Below are 16,413 nucleotides of genomic sequence, written 5' to 3'. Positions count from 1 at the left end.
GCTGGCTTGCTGCTTCTCCACAGTCTCCCCTACAACTGAAATATTTAAAAACGATCCAAAGGGAGACTTAAAACAACCATTTTATTTAATTATTGAAGTAACCTAGAAGTAGTGAAGCATTACAAGTTAAATGGTATTTCTGAACATGTATTGGTCTACATTGGGTAGGTCTATGAAGGCGCTTTAAAAAAAAAAAAGCACGAACAGATTAATTCTAGCATATTCTTCTAATATAAATACTAAAAGACATGCATTGAGGCAGTGTTGAAAATACAGAATTGTCTTCTGGAAAAAAACTTCAATGCTTTTTGCTATATCGCAACTGTTTTGCACGCTTTTTGAACATACACAGTGTCTGTCTTCAGGGCTGTAGGTTACTTAGACCCAGGAAGATACTGCATCCAAAGCTTTCCTTGGGCACTTATTTTTTGGTTAAAAGACCTCTTGGTCAGATTGTCAAACTTTTTAAAAAAAAAAAAAATCAATTTCTTCCAATAAAATAAAACATGTGGTTAAGACAACTACATTTTAAATTTGCTTGCATAAGCAAAAGTTAGAGTAATGGCCTAAGAGTCACAGGACCATTTTCTATAATATATCAATGTTTTTCACTTAAAAAACATACAGTAGTAAAGACTTGAGGTATAACTTCAAAAATAGTTGATAATCTTTTGCAGGAAAGTAGATCGTTTTGTTGGCCTTCTTTTAGGGCTTTTTCTCCTTAGTTGTATGCAGTGATAGTTTTCTGGGTCTCAAGTTCTTCCGGGTAGAAAGGTCACTGTTTCTTGAAGTAGCAGTTACTACTTTCTTGCTGCAGAGAGAAATTTTTTTTTTTTAAACACACGAACTGTGTAACAGTTGTCAGGCAATAAAAAGTGGGGGTTGGTTTGTTGGGTGTTTTTTTTGTTTGTTTGTTTGTTTTTTTACCTCCAGGGCAGTAGGGATAAACTGCAGTTATTCCATAGAGATGTGATCGCTGCTCTGGAAGATACTCATCAGTAAAGGCACCAGTATCTTTATTGACAGCTATCACACCGTCCCTGTTAATAAGGGGGAAAAGTGCTTTACTCATCTGTGAAACTTCCTTGCTTCCCGCCCCTCTCCCCCCCCATCTATATGCATTTAAAGACAGATGCAGCTAAAATGATCCAGTCTGGCCACTTTCAGACTCTCCAAGCCTTTCAGAAAAGAAGTTTGCCCCTGAAATCTAGGTGGTGAATCTCACTGGGTGCATTGCTCCGGTGGTATAACGCATGGCCCTGGAGCCAGCCTGCCGCGATCTCCCGGAGAATCTCCTCCGAGTGGGGCAAGGACTTAAGTGTTTGTTGTAATCTGCTTAGATTTCAGTTCTGAAAACTTCCAGCTGGAGAGGGAATGGAGGTGAGGTCCTGACAATCCCGTGGCCGAGGGCCGGGGCCAGGGGGGAAGGACTTGGGACAGAATCCTTCCTTTGACTTAATCCAGACGCAGCACCCCCTGCCAAGTTTTATCTAAAACAACCCTCGTGCTTTTCCCCCCAGGAAGCTGGCCTGGTTCACAGGCAGCTCTTCCTGAAGGTGGCCCTGCGGGAGCCCCGGGCCGGTGCTCCAGCGCGAGCGCGGCACTCAGCACCGCGCTGGGGCCGGCGTTTGCTCTTTGCCGCTGCCCCGGGAGCGCGAGGGGCCGGCTGCTGGGGCAGCGCGGCCCCGGCCGGGGGCCGTTACCGTCTCCAGTCGGTGTGGTAGAAGTGGTCGGCGTAGCTAACGATGCTGAAGGGGTAGTTGAGGTTGTTCTGCACGACGCGCCTGCCCGTTCCATCGGGAAACGTGCACTCCAGGTTCTTCGTTCCTTTCCGAATACGCGACAGGCCGCAAGGGGAAAAAACAATATATACGTACGTTCACGAACTTACTCTCTGCAGCAGCGGTTGAGGCCCAGGGTGCAGCATCAGAGCAACTCGGAGCCCGTGCGGCGAGGCCGGGCTCTCAGCCCAGCCTTTGGTGCGCCAGAGGCTGCCCTGCCCTGCCGCGCTCACGCGGCGTCCTTCGGGGCAGGACAGCGGTCCGTGACCGTCCTGGGTGACCTTACCTGCATCCGCCCAACAGAGCAGCTTGGAGAAGGGATCGAACGTCAAGCCGTTGGGCAGCCCGATGTCCTTATCCACCAGGATCCTCCGGTTGGCGCCGTTGACAGTGGACGTCTCGATTTTTGGTGCTTCGCGGTTCCAGTCGGTCCAGTAAAGGTTGCTGTAGGAAGTAATTGCATAACGAACAAAGAGGACGCGCAACGGGAAGATCTGGTGTGAGATCATCAGCTTTTCCTAGTTCCTGGCTCTTAGCATTAGAGAAGCCCTGGGGTTTCCTTCATGCCGCCTGGAAGAGCTCTTAATTTGCCTTGGATAACCTCTAGAAGAAAAGCACGATGATGTCCAACACGTTTACGACCCAAATCGTAGTCCCTAGACTAGGGCGAGTCGCAAGAGCAGCACGTTCGTATCGCGACAGCACCCTGGGGGGGCGGCCTGCGTTTTCAAACCCGGAGCAGGGCTTAAAGCTTTTTTTTAAAAAAATAACGGGCATCCTGGCACTTGCAACAGCAGGATTAGCCAAATCCTGACTTATCAAGTAAAAAGGGAACAGAGCCGGAAAGGAGGGGGGGGGTGAGGCAGAGGAGCTGCTCCTGCACCTTGGTTCCTGCCGCAAATCCGGCGCCCGCCGTCCCCCTCCCTCCCCTCGCGCGGGAAAAAAAACTGCCTGCAGCGAGGCGGCCGCTCACCCGCGGACGGGGTCCACCGCGATGGCCCGGGGGTTGACGAGCTCGGTGTCGAAGAGCACCCGTCGCTCGGAGCCGTCCAGCCGGGCTCGCTCGATTTTATCCAGGCCGCTGTCGGTCCAGAACATGGCACGGCGCAGGTGGTCCACGGCCAGCCCCTCCGGGCTGAGGAGCCCTGCCGTGGGCGAGGGGGGGGCGGGCGGTCGGCCGGTGGCGGGCAGCCTCCTCCCCGGCCCGGCCCGGCGCCCGAGGCCGCGCGGTGCCCATGCCGGAGGCGGCTCGGGGCAGCTTTGGCCACCGCGAACCGCCGGGAGGCACCGTGGGGTGATGGAGGCAGCGGTGGGGTTTTCCCCCCCCCGCCCTCCCCAAAAGAGGCCGTGTCTGGCTCAGAAACCCCGCCGCGGGCTGCGCACCTGAGCTGACGACCGGCTCCGGCTCAGCGCCCGGCTCCAAGCTCGCCCGGTTTATGCTCCGGCCGGCCACGTCGGTCCAGTAGAGCATCTTCTCCCGGCAGTCGTAATCGATGCCCACCACGATGGAGCCCTGCCGGGGCGGGAGGGCGCTCAGCAGGACACAGCGACCCGCAAAGACATCCCCGGCCCCGCCACTGGGCCGACCCGCTACGTTTGTTGGCCCCAGCCCGGCCCGAGCTGTCCCCCCCACCACCACTGCCGCCGGCCCCCGGGGATACGCTACATGCAGGGCGAGCAGGGTCTTGGCCGCCTCCTTCTGCAGCCGCGTGCCGTCCAGCGGGAGGTAGCCGATCTGCTGCCCCTGAGCGTAGAGCAGGAAGGTGCCCGCAGCCGGCGGGGACACATCGGGCCGCGGCGTGGGCCGGACGCTGGGCGGCGCGACGCTGGGGAGACCTGCCGCACAGATTTTGGGGCAGGGGGGGGAGAAGTGGTTCGGTGAGCATCAGCTTTGGGACCGACACGTGGCAGCCATGCAGGGGAGGAGAGTGGGTGCGTGCGTGTGCATGTGCAGCGAGCTGCGACACGTGTGACTGTGGTCATACATGTGCACACAGCTGGGCTGCACATGCATTGCAGAGTGCTGGGATGTGCACACACGTTCATGCCCAGGCAGAGAGCTGGGATGTGTTTGCAGGGTCACGCATGTGCACAGAGCTGGGATACATGTGCGTTGCAGTGCGATGGGATACATGTGCATGGTCATGCGTGAGCTTAGAGGTGTGTGCATCGCAGAGCTGAGATACGTGCATGGCAGTGAGCTGGGACACGTGCATGTCCATGCATGTGCTGGGAGCTGGGCCGCGTGTGCATTGCAGCGAGCTGGGACACATGCATGTTCACGAGTGTGCTGGGAGCTGGGCCGCGTGTGCATTGCAGCGAGCTGGCACACATGCATGTTCACGTGTGTGCTGGGAGCTGGGCCGCGTGTGCATTGCAGCGAGCTGGGACACATGCATGTTCACGTGTGTGCTGGGAGCTGGGCCGCGTGTGCATCGCAGCGAGCTGGGACACATGCATGTTCACGTGTGTGCTGGGAGCTGGGCCGTGTGTGCATTGCAGCGAGCTGGGACACATGCATGTTCACACGTGTGCTGGGAGCTGGGCCGCGTGTGCATTGCAGCGAGCTGGGACACATGCATGTTCACGCGTGTGCTGGGAGCTGGGCTGCGTGTGCATTGCAGCGAGCTGGCACACATGCATGTTCACGAGTGTGCTGGGAGCTGGGCCGCGTGTGCATTGCAGCGAGCTGGGACACATGCATGTTCACGCGTGTGCTGGGAGCTGGGCCGCGTGTGCATTGCAGCGAGCTGGCACACATGCATGTTCACGTGTGTGCTGGGAGCTGGGCCACGTGTGCATTGCAGCGAGCTGGGACACATGCATGTTCATGCGTGTGCTGGGAGCTGGGCCGCGTGTGCATTGCAGCGAGCTGGGACACATGCATGTTCACGCGTGTGCTGGGAGCTGGGCCGCGTGTGCATTGCAGCGAGCTGGCACACATGCATGTTCACGTGTGTGCTGGGAGCTGGGCCGCGTGTGCATTGCAGCGAGCTGGCACACATGCATGTTCACGAGTGTGCTGGGAGCTGGGCCGCGTGTGCATTGCAGTGAGCTGGCACACATGCATGTTCACGTGTGTGCTGGGAGCTGGGCCGCGTGTGCATTGCAGCGAGCTGGGACACATGCATGTTCACGTGTGTGCTGGGAGCTGGGCCGTGTGTGCATTGCAGCGAGCTGGGACACATGCATGTTCACACGTGTGCTGGGAGCTAGGCCGCGTGTGCATTGCAGCGAGCTGGGACACATGCATGTCCACGAGTGTGCTGGGAGCTGGGCCGTGTGTGCATTGCAGCGAGCTGGGACACATGCATGTTCACGTGTGTGCTGGGAGCTGGGCCGCGTGTGCATTGCAGCGAGCTGGGACACATGCATGTTCACGAGTGTGCTGGGAGCTGGGCCGCGTGTGCATTGCAGCGAGCTGGCACACATGCATGTTCACGAGTGTGCTGGGAGCTGGGCCGCGTGTGCATTGCAGCGAGCTGGCACACATGCATGTTCACGAGTGTGCTGGGAGCTGGGCTGCGTGTGCATTGCAGCGAGCTGGGACACATGCATGTTCACGCGTGTGCTGGGAGCTGGGCCGCGTGTGCATTGCAGCGAGCTGGCACACATGCATGTTCACGTGTGTGCTGGGAGCTGGGCCGCGTGTGCACCGCAGCGAGCTGGCACACATGCATGTTCACGAGTGTGCTGGGAGCTGGGCTGCGTGTGCATTGCAGCGAGCTGGCACACATGCATGTTCACGTGTGTGCTGGGCCGCGTGTGCATTGCAGCGAGCTGGCACACATGCATGTTCACGCGTGTGCTGGGAGCTGGGCCGTGTGTGCACCGCAGCGAGCTGGGCGCCGCGCACCTCGCCTACCCACCCGCCAGCCCCCAGAGCCGGCCTGCGGGCGGGCGTGCAGGGAGGCAGCCGGCCACGCTGCTGGGACGCCCCCGAACCCTGCGCCCACCCGCCCGCCGCCTTCCCCCCCTCCCACCCGCCCGAGCACGCTTACACGGCGGGGGGCTGCCGGGCTGCGAGCGGGTGCCCTGGATCTCTCGGCCGCTCTCGTCCACGCACCAGCAGTAGCCGCTGTCGCCGTGGCACTGCAGCGGGGCGAAGGCGCCGGCCGCCTCGCACCGCGGCACGTACTGGTGGCCCCGCGGGCTGCCGCCGTAGTGCTCCAGCAGGCTCTGCCTCCAGCGCTCGCACAGGCTGCGGGGCCGCTCCGACGGCGGCGGCGGCGACGGGGAGCCGAGCTCGCCGCCGCAGCGGTCGCCGGCCCCGGCCGGACACTCGCATGCGTGGCTGCCGTCGGCGCAGGGGTGGGCGGCCGGCTGCTCCTCGCCGGCGCCTGCCGGGTCCGGAGGGAAAGGTGGGTTATTTTTAAGGGGGGGGGGGGGAAAGGGGGAGAGAAATGGGGGGGATCCCCCCGCCACCCCGAAATGCCCTGACCTGCGGCGGGGCCGACGCGGCTGGCGGTGGCGCAGCGCAGGACGCGCTCGGCGCCGTCGTAGAGGGCGAAGACGCGCTGGACGCGCAGGCGCTGCGGGCCGGGCGGGGGCCGGCGGGCGTGCGGGCAGCCGCCGAAGGTGATGTTCTGGCGCAGGCGGTACCACAAGGTCCGGTTGCCGGCGGCCCCGGCCACGACGTACTGCCGGCGCCCCTCGGACGTGGCGCCTGCCCGAGCGAGCAAGAAAGGGGAGGAAGGCGGGGGGAGGGGGGGGAAATCCAAAAAAAATCCCCCCAAAATCCAAAAAAAAACCCCCCACAACAGGTGACCCCCACCCCGATGGGGTCGGGAGGAGCCGGGTTGGGGAGCGGGGCCGGCCCTACCTGCGCCCGAGTAGCGGTACAGCTCGGCGTAGGGAGCGATGCGCACGCCGGCCTCGGCCGGCACCGGCGGCAGGCGGCCCTGCAGCTGCGTCCGGACGCTCAGGTAGCCCTCGGGTCCCAGGCCCTCGGCCGTCTGAGTGACGAGCACCGTCTCCTGCCCCGGGTAGAAAGTCACCTCCAGGCGCTGGGTGAATTCGGCTCCTGCCCCGGAGGGGATGAGGGGAAGAAAGCGAACGGCGTGGGGCGGCAGCGCTTCTCTCTCGGCCTCCTCCCCAGAGCCGCCAGCGGTCCTCACCGGCGAGGCTGAAGCCGTTCTCGGAGCCCGGCTCCTCCAGGGCGAAGAGCCAGGCCAAGAGGCCGCCGACGGGCGCCAGGGGCAGCAGGGCGCTGGCGGCCGGCTGGGGCACCCGGCTGACGGCCGCGTAGGCTCGCCCGTCGGTGCCCACCACGTAGGCGTGCAGGTCGGCGTCCTGGAAGGTCACCGGCGTCCGGCCCACCTCCAACCTGCCGCTCACCTTGCCGTTGAGACGATGCACGGCTCCTGGGTGGGTAGGGGGTTGTGGCGGGGGGGGGGGTCACCACCGGCGCCGGCCTTGGTGGCTTTGGTGGCGGGGGGGGTCACGCACGCCGTCCCCACGTACCTTCGGGCAAGCACTGCCGCCCGTTGCCGTAGTAGGTGGCCCGGCAGTGGCAGCAGGAGCCGGTGGCGTAGTCGGCGCAGAAGGCGTGCGGGGAGCAGCGCCCGCCGTGCCGCCGGCACGTCTCCCGGCCGGCCGCGCTGTAGGTGAACGCTGCGAGCCAGCAGACGGGCGCCGCTCTGAGCCCGTCCAAGCGGCGGGTGGGACGCGGGGCCCACGCAGACCGAACCCGTTCCCCCCCCCAACACCCCGTCCCCGGACCTGCTTTCAGGCGGATCCGGCCGAGGGATTGTGTCGCTACGTGGGTTTTTTTCGGGGGAACCAGCTCGGGGAACGGGGCTTTTACCGCCGGGCATCGCCCGGCCCGAGCGCTGCCGGCTGGGTGATGAGGGTTCGAAGGCACTCACCGTCCGCGTCAGAGCTGACGTCCTCCTCCACGCCCACGCCGTGCTGCCCGTAGCGGTGGGAAGGAGGGTTGGCCGGGTGGCCCTGCGGGAAGCCGGCCGCCTCCGGGGACGGACCGCGGCTCCGGACCTCGGCCGGGGGCAGCCCCTCGGTGACCACCTCCGAGAGGTTCTCCAAGAGCTCGGCTCCGCCGCGCCACGTCGGCGATGCCCCGGCGCCGGGGTAGGACGCGGCAGGCGGCAGGGCGCCGGGCAGCAGCTCCGTGGGTGCGGAGGGGCCGCCGTCCTCCAACGCCTGGGCGCCGGTGGTGGCCGGCGCGGGGCCGGCGCGGGCCAGGGTGCTCTCCAAGGTGACCACGGCCTGCCCCCCGCCGCCCGCCGGCGCCACGTTCGCCAGCGGGGCTGCGCTGCCGATGTGGAAGACCCACACGCCGGGCACCATCACGTTGCTCTCCCTAGGGGACGGCGGCCACCGTTGCGGCCACATCATCAAAGCCACCCACCTTCGGGCAAAAGGCCCCGGCCCCCACGCGGCACCACCCTTCCTGGTGCCTCCAAGCTCAGACCCACAAATCTGGCTGGAGAAAGCACAGCTGCGTCTATATGAAGTGCTTTATGGCCACGTTGTTCTGGCTTTTTTGCCTTCTGCTGGCCCGGCTCGTTAGGAGTTTGGCCGGCTGCACGCGGCAAGGGCTGGTATCCGATGCTGGTGAGATGCCACCACCCAGCTCAGCAGCTAACTTTGGACATGTGGGTGAACGTCCCCTATCCCGACCACCACGGCGAGGTAGCCCCGTTGCCCAACGGGGTAACGGTCCCCGCCTCAGCCGAGGTGAAAATCCCCCCTCCCCGGGCTGACGCAGCCCCGAAGGCGCTACGTACTGGTAGAGGTTCTTCAAGGCCTGCTGGCTGCTGGCGACGCTGTAGAAGAGCCCTTCCCTCTTCGGGTCGTCGCCGTCGCCGCGGCTGAAGCCCACCCTGGCTGGCAGCTCCAGCTGGACGTTGTAGGACTCTTTGGGCCGGGTCCCAGAAAACTGGAGGCCGTCATCGGGGTAGAGGAAGATAGCATAAGCGTCCGACGCGTCGTAGGCTACCACCGCCTGGAACGTGTTGAGCTGCGGGAGAGGAAGAGCAGGACAGACAGACAGACGTGAGAGGGTAGAGGTAAAGCAGGCAGCACCCCACCTGCCCCACGGAGGAGGTCACCACAGAAGACTAGGTGCAAACCCAACGCTGGGGACTTGTTCTTCAGACTTTGACGCAACATATCTGCAGCCATAAAGACGCGGTCGCACCTGAGGTAGCTAAAAACCCCAGGACTGGGGCAAGGTTAGCATGAAAGTTGGGCCTGCACGCCTGGCTGTCGGGATTTTCAGAGAGGAGCTCGGGAATCCCAGCTGGGCCCAACCTCCAGCTCCCTCCAGGCACCTTCCCCCTCCATCAGCTCCTGTTGGACAAGTCCAGACCCTGACTATATCTCAGCAGAGCCTGGGAAAACGCCTTCATTTCATGCTGCGTGAAATGCGTGCGGACACTATGTCTTCCGTAAAACACCAGCGGAGGATCCTGTCTCCACCGAGACCTAAGCCGCAGGACCCCGCTCGCACGTGTCCGGCCATGCTCCTGCAACGCCCCGGCCACCAGCAGCGCTGCTCCGTCTTCCCATCAGCACCACAGACAAAGCAGCACGCCCCACGTTTCCCCGAGAGACCAATTTTAGCTCGGTTTCCTCAGGAAAAAACATGCCTGCGCTCACGCTGCCTGCCTTGCCCGCGCCCATACGTCCCGCTATAGGCGCGCTGCATGGGCCGCCGCGTCGCGGCCGGGGGAGAGCAGAGGGCATCAACACCCCGCGACCGGCGGGCTGCGGGGGCGAGCACAACCCCTTACTAGCCACCGGAGAATCCACACAAAGCCAAGCCGCCCGGCCGCCGGCAGCCGAAACAGGCGCATCAACCGCTAACGGATGCCTGGTTTTGGCCCGCAGTTCAGGGCCGCCTGACCTCTCGGGGGCCCGAGCCTTTCCTTTTTTTCTTTTTTTTCCATGCTGAAATCCCGCATCCGCCCAGCAGAGATAACGGCGTTTCCTGCCTCCGAGCCGCGGCCCCATCGAGCCGGACCGGAGCGCGTCCCAGCTCACCGCCCCGCGCGTGCACGGCCCGCCCCGAGCCCGACCCGGCTCCTCGCCGTCCCCCGGAGCAGCAAGCGAGCGGGGAACTGAGGCTGGATTATGGCTTTGCGAGGAATTATTTTTTTCAAAAAAAAAAAAAAAAAGCCCTCTGCGCAGGCTCATCCGCCGCCGCGCTCCGGGGGCTGCCGCCGGCCTTCGCCCGCCCGACGCTCGGCGGCCCGGGCGCTTCCCACGCCGCAAATGCCGGCGGCGAGGATTTCCACGCCGGGGCCTTCGGGGGCTTTTCTCGCCCGCGCCCCGCCGGAGCGGCAGGGAGCGAGGCACGCCGGCAGCGGTGCCAGACCCCCCCGGCGCGGGGCCGGCCGCCGCTTGGAAAGAGAAGCCCTGATTTTCAAAAAGCAGAAGGTGACGGCTCTCAGGATAAACTCCGGTTTTGAACTGGGAGGGGGCAAGTGTTTCAAGGAAAAGCAAATTCAGTCCAACCCCCCCAAAAAAAAGGGGGGGGGGATGTTTGGGGAACTTTTCTGCAGTTTTGACAAAGATCGTAGGTTAAAAAAAAAAAAAAAAGGGGACTTTTGCAAAACGCGCACAAACTGAATTTCAACGCTCCTCGGACGAAACTTTCCGTGAGGCGTCTCATTTCAAAGCAAGACCTTTTCTTTCTTTTTTTCTTTCGCTTTAAAACCCGATCCAACTTTTTCGAGAGGAAAAACAACAATTGTGCAGAGACAACGAGGCCGCGTTTCTGATGCCTGCAAGGTCACCAGGAGGCCCCCGCTGGCATTTCGGCAGTTGCTTTCCCACTTTTTAGAGAAGAGGGGGAAAAGGCGTTCTTTTTCCTTCCAAACTCTTTGCCTCGCTCGGCCGCAGCGCGCACCAACCCGATATACAACGGCCCTTGCCTATATACCTATAGGTATTTTTGCTCAGGAGGGGTTGTTTGGGATTTTTTTTAAACCCCTCCTTTCTGCCTCCAGCTCAATGCGAAGACGCCCTCGCGAGGGCCGAGCATCCCTGCCACCCTGCAGCCCCTCGCCCAGCCGGCGGACCGACGAGGCTGCCCCCGCCGCGACAGCGAGTCCCGCTTCCTCGGGCGCACCGAGGAAGACGGAGTACGCTAATAAGCAGGTCTACGCGGGAGCCTTATCGGCCCGTCCAGGCAAAACATATGCAACCTATATAATCATATAGACAAATTACAAAGACCCGGCCGAGGGACCGCGTACGAGCAGCACGTGTTTGCCCGACAGCGGAAACCAACCCGCAGCGCAAACTCTGAAGCCTGCTCCTCGCCGGCGGCGTTAACGAGTGTCCTGGGAAACCAAAGGCGCCAGCAGAAGGAGGTGGAGAAAGGAAGTGCTGATCCCGAGCCCCCACCGAAAGGTCTGGGCCATCCCTAAGCCCAGCTCCTCCGGGCCCAATTCCGATCCGCTCTGCAAATCCCAAGGCGTCAGCACTGCTAATCTTTGCAATTTGGGGTTTTGCCCAGGTACCGCGGGAGCTCCGGAGCGCCGCTAGCTCACGACCTCCCAGGAGCTGAAGGCCGCCTCTGAGCGCCCTGTGCTCCTCAGCAAAGCCAACACGGAGCTTAATGACTCCAGCAGGCTTCAGAAACAGCCAAAAGCGCCCCAAAGGCAGAGCTCAGAGAGCCCCTTCCCCATGCACACCCCTGTCGGGCCAAGCCAGGGACGGCTTGTACACCCAGGGGCCCGCTCAGCACCCGCTCGGACTGCTCAGGCGCAAGGGACTCCCCAAAGTCACCGTTGCCCAAGGGCAGGGAGCCGCAGTCTCTGCCAGGCTCTCTTCGTCCAGCACAGTGCTGCTCTCCAGCGAGGAGAACCATACCACCATCCTTCTGCTGTGGGGATGCTCCACCTTGTCCAGGCGGAGACCATGAGGCTCAGGGCTAGAGACCCTGAAACCTACCAAAGTTGCAACTCTGAGTGAAGGGGACAGAGGCTCCCTGACTCCTCTGGTCTTGGCCCAAGCCTGGAGCAACCATCCAGCTGCCTAGAATGCAGACTCAATGTTTTGGGTGCTACACAAGGAAGACTTATTCTCCCGTGACATGTAGGATGATAATCCAACATCAGCCCGCTGCCCTCACCTTCTTGGAGGGCTCCGTGTCCTGCGAGACCTCCTCGTAGGCGCCCACGTCCTCCCAGGTGGCGAGGAACGCATTGGTAGGCATGAAGGAACCGGCTGCCTGGGGGAACCCAGCCCAGATATAGTCTGCAGCCTGGTTCAGCACGTCCAAAGAGTCATCCTGCCGGTAGTAGATGTTCCCTCTGCCACCACTGGTGTCAATGTCAGCCAGGAAGGGAGCGATGACAGGGAAGTCTGTGGGGAAATCGTCATCCACGTACTGGGTCTCCCTGGGGAAATCCTGGGTGGAGATGACCCCGTTGGTCCCCACCTGCAGGGAGAGCGGCACAGAGTGTTCAGAGAGCGGCCCCCACCTCCGCCACCGGTCCCACCAGACCCCCACCTCCCGGTGCCCCTGGAGCTGGGCTGAGGGCTGGGAGCCAAGCCCGGGGGAGGGAGAGCGTGCGGCCCTTCCAAGGAGGAAACAAAGACCTCGGGCTTCTCCTTCCCCCAGAGAGCCACAGCTCATGGGCTGTCCCAGCTGCAGCCGCTCCTCGCGGAGGAACAGCTGCAAAGGAGAAAGCCCTCTTGTTCCTCTGCAGCCAGAGAAACCCGGAGGCAGGACGCAGTGAGAGCGGGGGGATGGAGGGAGAGGAGAGGCCTCCAGGGATGGATGGAGAAGAGGCACGTGTGGGGATGCAGGGATGGATGGAGAAGAGGCACGTGGAAGTGCAGGGACGGGAGGGATGCATGGAGAAAAGGCGCATGCAGGTGCAGGAATGGGGGGGACAGATGGAGAAAAGGCACGCAGGGGGACAGGGATGGATGGAGAAAAGGCTCATGTGGGGGTGCAGAGATGGGGGGATGGATGCAGAAACAGCAGCTGAGGAGGGGCCGGGATAGTGAGGGGCTGCTGAGAAGAATGGCTAGGAAGAAAAGGTGTGAGCAGAAGGAGGGATGGAAAGATGGAAGGACAGCGGGATAGATGGAGAGGCAGGAGGAGGGAAGGAAGGCGAAGAGACAGAAGGATGGAGGGACGGAGAGAAGGCTGGAAAGACGGAGGGACAGAGGGAGGGATGGAGAGGCGGAAGGCTGGCAGAGAGGAAGATCGGATGGAAGGAAGGGAGCGAGCCGGAGGGCTGGAGGGCGGCGGGCGCCGGCGGGCACTCACGTAGAGGTGGCGGGCGGCGCGGCCGTAGAAGGGCAGGCGGCGGCGCAGCGGCACGGCGGGCGAGCTCTCGTCGTCGCCGGGGCGCAGGCGGGCGTCGCCGCGGGCCGCGCCGTGCGGCAGCAGGGCCCGCCGGGGCAGCGCCGTCGCGGCCGCCAGCGCCGCCAGCGCCACCAGCGCCGCCAGCGCCCGCATCCCCCCGGCACCGCCGACCGGCCCCGGCCCCGGCCCCGGCCCCGGCGGGCAGCAGCGCACCCCACGGGCCGCACCGGAGCCGGTGGAGCGCAGCCCACCCGACGGGGCGGGTCGGAGCCGAGGGCAAGAAGCGGAGCCCACGGGGCGCGGAGCGGAGCCGGCGGCGCGGAGTGGACCCGGCGGCGCGGACCCGACGGCGAGCAAAGGAACTGGCGGCGCGGAAAGGAGCGGACCCGACCTGGCGGCGTGGCCCCGACCCGGCGGAGCGGACCCGACCCGGCGGCGCGGAGCGGACCGGGCGGAGCGGACCCGACCCGGCGGAGCGGACCCGACCCGGCGGAGCGGACTCGACCGGCGGCGCGGACCCGACCCGGCGGCGCGGACCCGACCCGGCGGAGCGGACTCGACCCGGCGGAGCGGACCCGACCCGGCGGAGCGGACTCGACCCAGCGGAGCGGACCCGACCCGGCGGCGCGGACCCGACCCAGCGGAGCGGACTCGACCGGCGGCGCGGACCCGACCCGGCGGCGCGGACCCGACCCGGGAGAGCGGACCCGACCCGGCGGAGCAGCGCGGGGCGGCGCGGAGCGGAGCGGACCCGGCGGGGCGGGACGGGGCGCGCCGCCGGCGGGGCGGGCACAAGCTGCAGCCGCGCCTCCATTGGATCCCCCGACCCCGACCCTGCCCAATCGGAGCTTATCCCAAAATCCGCCCCAGTTCACCCCCCCAACACTTCCCCTCCCCCATGGGGCTGGGTACCACGGTGGCATCCCGCGGAGGAGCGGGGGGGAGACACGGGGCTCCCCGTCGGGGGCGGAAATCTCGCCCTGCCCGCGGAGGGGGAGGAAGAGGAGGAGGAAGAGGCGATCCCCCCCCCCCCGCTTTGTGCCCCCCGCAGCGCCAGGGCCTTTCGCCCGCCGCCCCCGTGCAATGCCCGGGGCTTGCGCCGCCCCCGGAGCCGGGAGCGCGGCCAGCGCTGGGCCGGGGCGCCGGGGGAGCAGGGGACAGAGGCGTGGGCGAGAGGCCCCGGCCGCTCTCGCTCCGGCTAGATCCCGCTCTCTGGAGCCGGGCAGGCAGAAACTTGATTCCTTATTCACAGGGGACTGGGGGAAGGGGGAAATCTGGAAGTGCAGCGTGCAGAAAAAATGTCGTGCAGTTGCACTGGCAAGCTGTCAGCGAGCAGGGACGGCCGGGCCGCGCGCCGCCGGCTCGCCGCGCTGCGCAGGACCCAGCCTGCCGCTCGCCGCTGCGTCTGTTTATCCTTTCTCAGACTTCTTTTCCGGCACCTCTGAGCAGGGAGGCTGGAGGGGTGAACCCGGGGGCGGGGGGAAAGGGGGTCCCCAGTGAGGAACTTTGATTTGGGGCGTTGGGGTGGGAGCACCTGCGCTGGGCACACGGAGGACGGCAGCTGTGTGTGCGTGGAGCAGCGGGGCTCCTCAAATCCAAGCACTGACTGCTCCTGGAAACGCACGCTTCAGTCTTGACTGGGAGCAGCCAAAAACTCTGCTCTTACTGGAGTCCTTCCCGCCTTCTTGGCCTGAGGCCAGTTTTCTTATTGCATCTGTCCAAAAAACGTATACATGCCCAAGGAATGCCAGATAACAAGGAGAAAAGTGTCAAATCCCAGAGGCTGGCAGGAGAAATAAATCAGCGACACATTCATGGCATTTCCCGACAGCAATCCATGCCGGGAAGCGCTCGGCCGGGCGGCCCTCGCTGCGACGGGGAGCTGTCGCGGCGGCTCGTCGCGATGCCCCGTCGCCTCCCGTGCGGACAGCCGTGTCCCGGGCGGCGTGCGAGGCCGTCGCCGGCGTGCCGGGAGCGACGCAGCCCCCTGTGCGTCCTGGAGGCCGATTTCCGCGGGGGTTTAAAGGCCCGAGCTGCACGCTGGAGGCGAGCTGGTTGCGAAGGCTGCCGGCAGCGGTGAGCCTAGCGGCAGCCTAACTTTAATTCGAAAACTCAGGAAGAATGGCAAGCAGGACATCGCTGAACAGCTTTCCCCCTGCAGTTTTGCTTTTTTGAGAGTCTGTGTTTCCCCACAGTAATGAGCTTTTTGCAGGAAAAACGCCATTGCTTACAGCCAGCGCGTTTAAGTGCCGCTCTCGAGCCATTTGCCGGGGTGGCTTCACCCAGCGCCTTCCTGCACCCTCGCAAAACAGGCCCCACGAGCCTAAGGCCCCTCTCCCATTTGGAAGGGGCCATTGCCAGCTTTTTCTTATGGCCTTTAAGATGCTAAAACCTGCTTTTTTAGCGTACTCTCAGCAAAACCAGCTCCACCGAGCTCCCTGCATGGGACCTCTCTGGTCCGTGGGGAAAAGCAGCAGTTGGAAACAGCTGGAGTCGTGCCCCAGCCTCCCGGGGATCCCCAGGGACGTCCCTGTCCCTCTGGGGGGAGCAGAGCGGGACGCGGATTCCTGGGTGCCGTGGGAGGGACGCGGAGCCCCGAGCAGAGCGGCGGCCTGACCCGGCGAGCCGGGGCACGCCGAGGCCCTGGGACAGGCCGCGGTCCCCCCACCGCTGCGACCGAGCCCTCTAATCGTTTCCATGTGGCTTAACAGAGCCTTTGTCTGAGGGGTTTTGGCTCTTCCCGTTGCTTGGGGCATAAAAAAAACCCAGGCATTTAGTTGGCGGCGTTTTGTGCTGGAGCAGATGTGGCGGCGCTGGAGGAGACTTTGCAGCGAGGGGCTGGTGAGGACGCCGTTCCCAGCCGCTTTCGCCAGACCCCGAAGCCCCCACAACCATTCGTGGTTAAAACATGCTCTGCTTGAAGAGGGTAAAAGATGATAAGCACGGACAGACTGATCCACGCCATCGCGACCATCCCGCTTCCCGCCCCGGGGCCTTTATTCTGCTCCTCCGCTGCTCGAAGCGGCTCCGAGTCCCAGTTTGCAGACCCGCAGCTGGGCGTTACCACCAAAAAATCCCTTTCGAGGGATTCCTTCCCCCAGGAAATGAAGAGGAGAGGCTGGGAGAGGAAGCGCTGCCGGTCCGCCCCGAGGCCAGGGCTGGAGCTGGGGCTGTCCGAGCGCAGCTCTGCCCCGGCAAACGGCTTCTCCCGGCCCTCGGCTTGGTGCAAAGCGGAGGACCGACAGCCCGAATCCCTCAGCCCGGGGCAAGCGGGGGCCGTCGGGGCAGGAAATCCCGGCAGCCTCTTCCTCGCCGCCCTCCGAGCACCGAGCATCGTGCGAA

At 63.6% G+C, this 16,413-nt stretch overlaps 1 protein-coding gene across 1 annotated transcript; it reads right to left on the bottom strand.

The window, feature by feature from the left end:
• Positions 1–62: 62 nt before the first annotated feature.
• On the bottom strand, positions 63–13,224 carry NID2 (nidogen 2). The gene is made up of 16 exons (XM_068947649.1): positions 13,033–13,224; positions 11,884–12,192; positions 8,528–8,760; positions 7,649–8,100; positions 7,245–7,394; positions 6,899–7,144; positions 6,604–6,804; positions 6,223–6,447; positions 5,783–6,121; positions 3,448–3,617; positions 3,165–3,294; positions 2,755–2,926; positions 2,068–2,225; positions 1,704–1,827; positions 928–1,040; positions 63–811 (listed from the first exon to the last, which is right to left on the bottom strand). The coding sequence occupies exons 1-16, from the start codon at positions 13,222–13,224 to the stop codon at positions 801–803; spliced, it is 3,225 nt and encodes a 1,074-aa protein (XP_068803750.1). The 3' UTR covers positions 63–800.
• Between the last annotated feature and the right edge of the window lie 3,189 nt (positions 13,225–16,413).

This window comes from Struthio camelus, chromosome 5 (assembly GCF_040807025.1).
Source record: "Struthio camelus isolate bStrCam1 chromosome 5, bStrCam1.hap1, whole genome shotgun sequence".
Taxonomy (NCBI): domain Eukaryota; kingdom Metazoa; phylum Chordata; class Aves; order Struthioniformes; family Struthionidae; genus Struthio; species Struthio camelus.
This window is presented reverse-complemented; position numbering and strand designations above follow the sequence as displayed.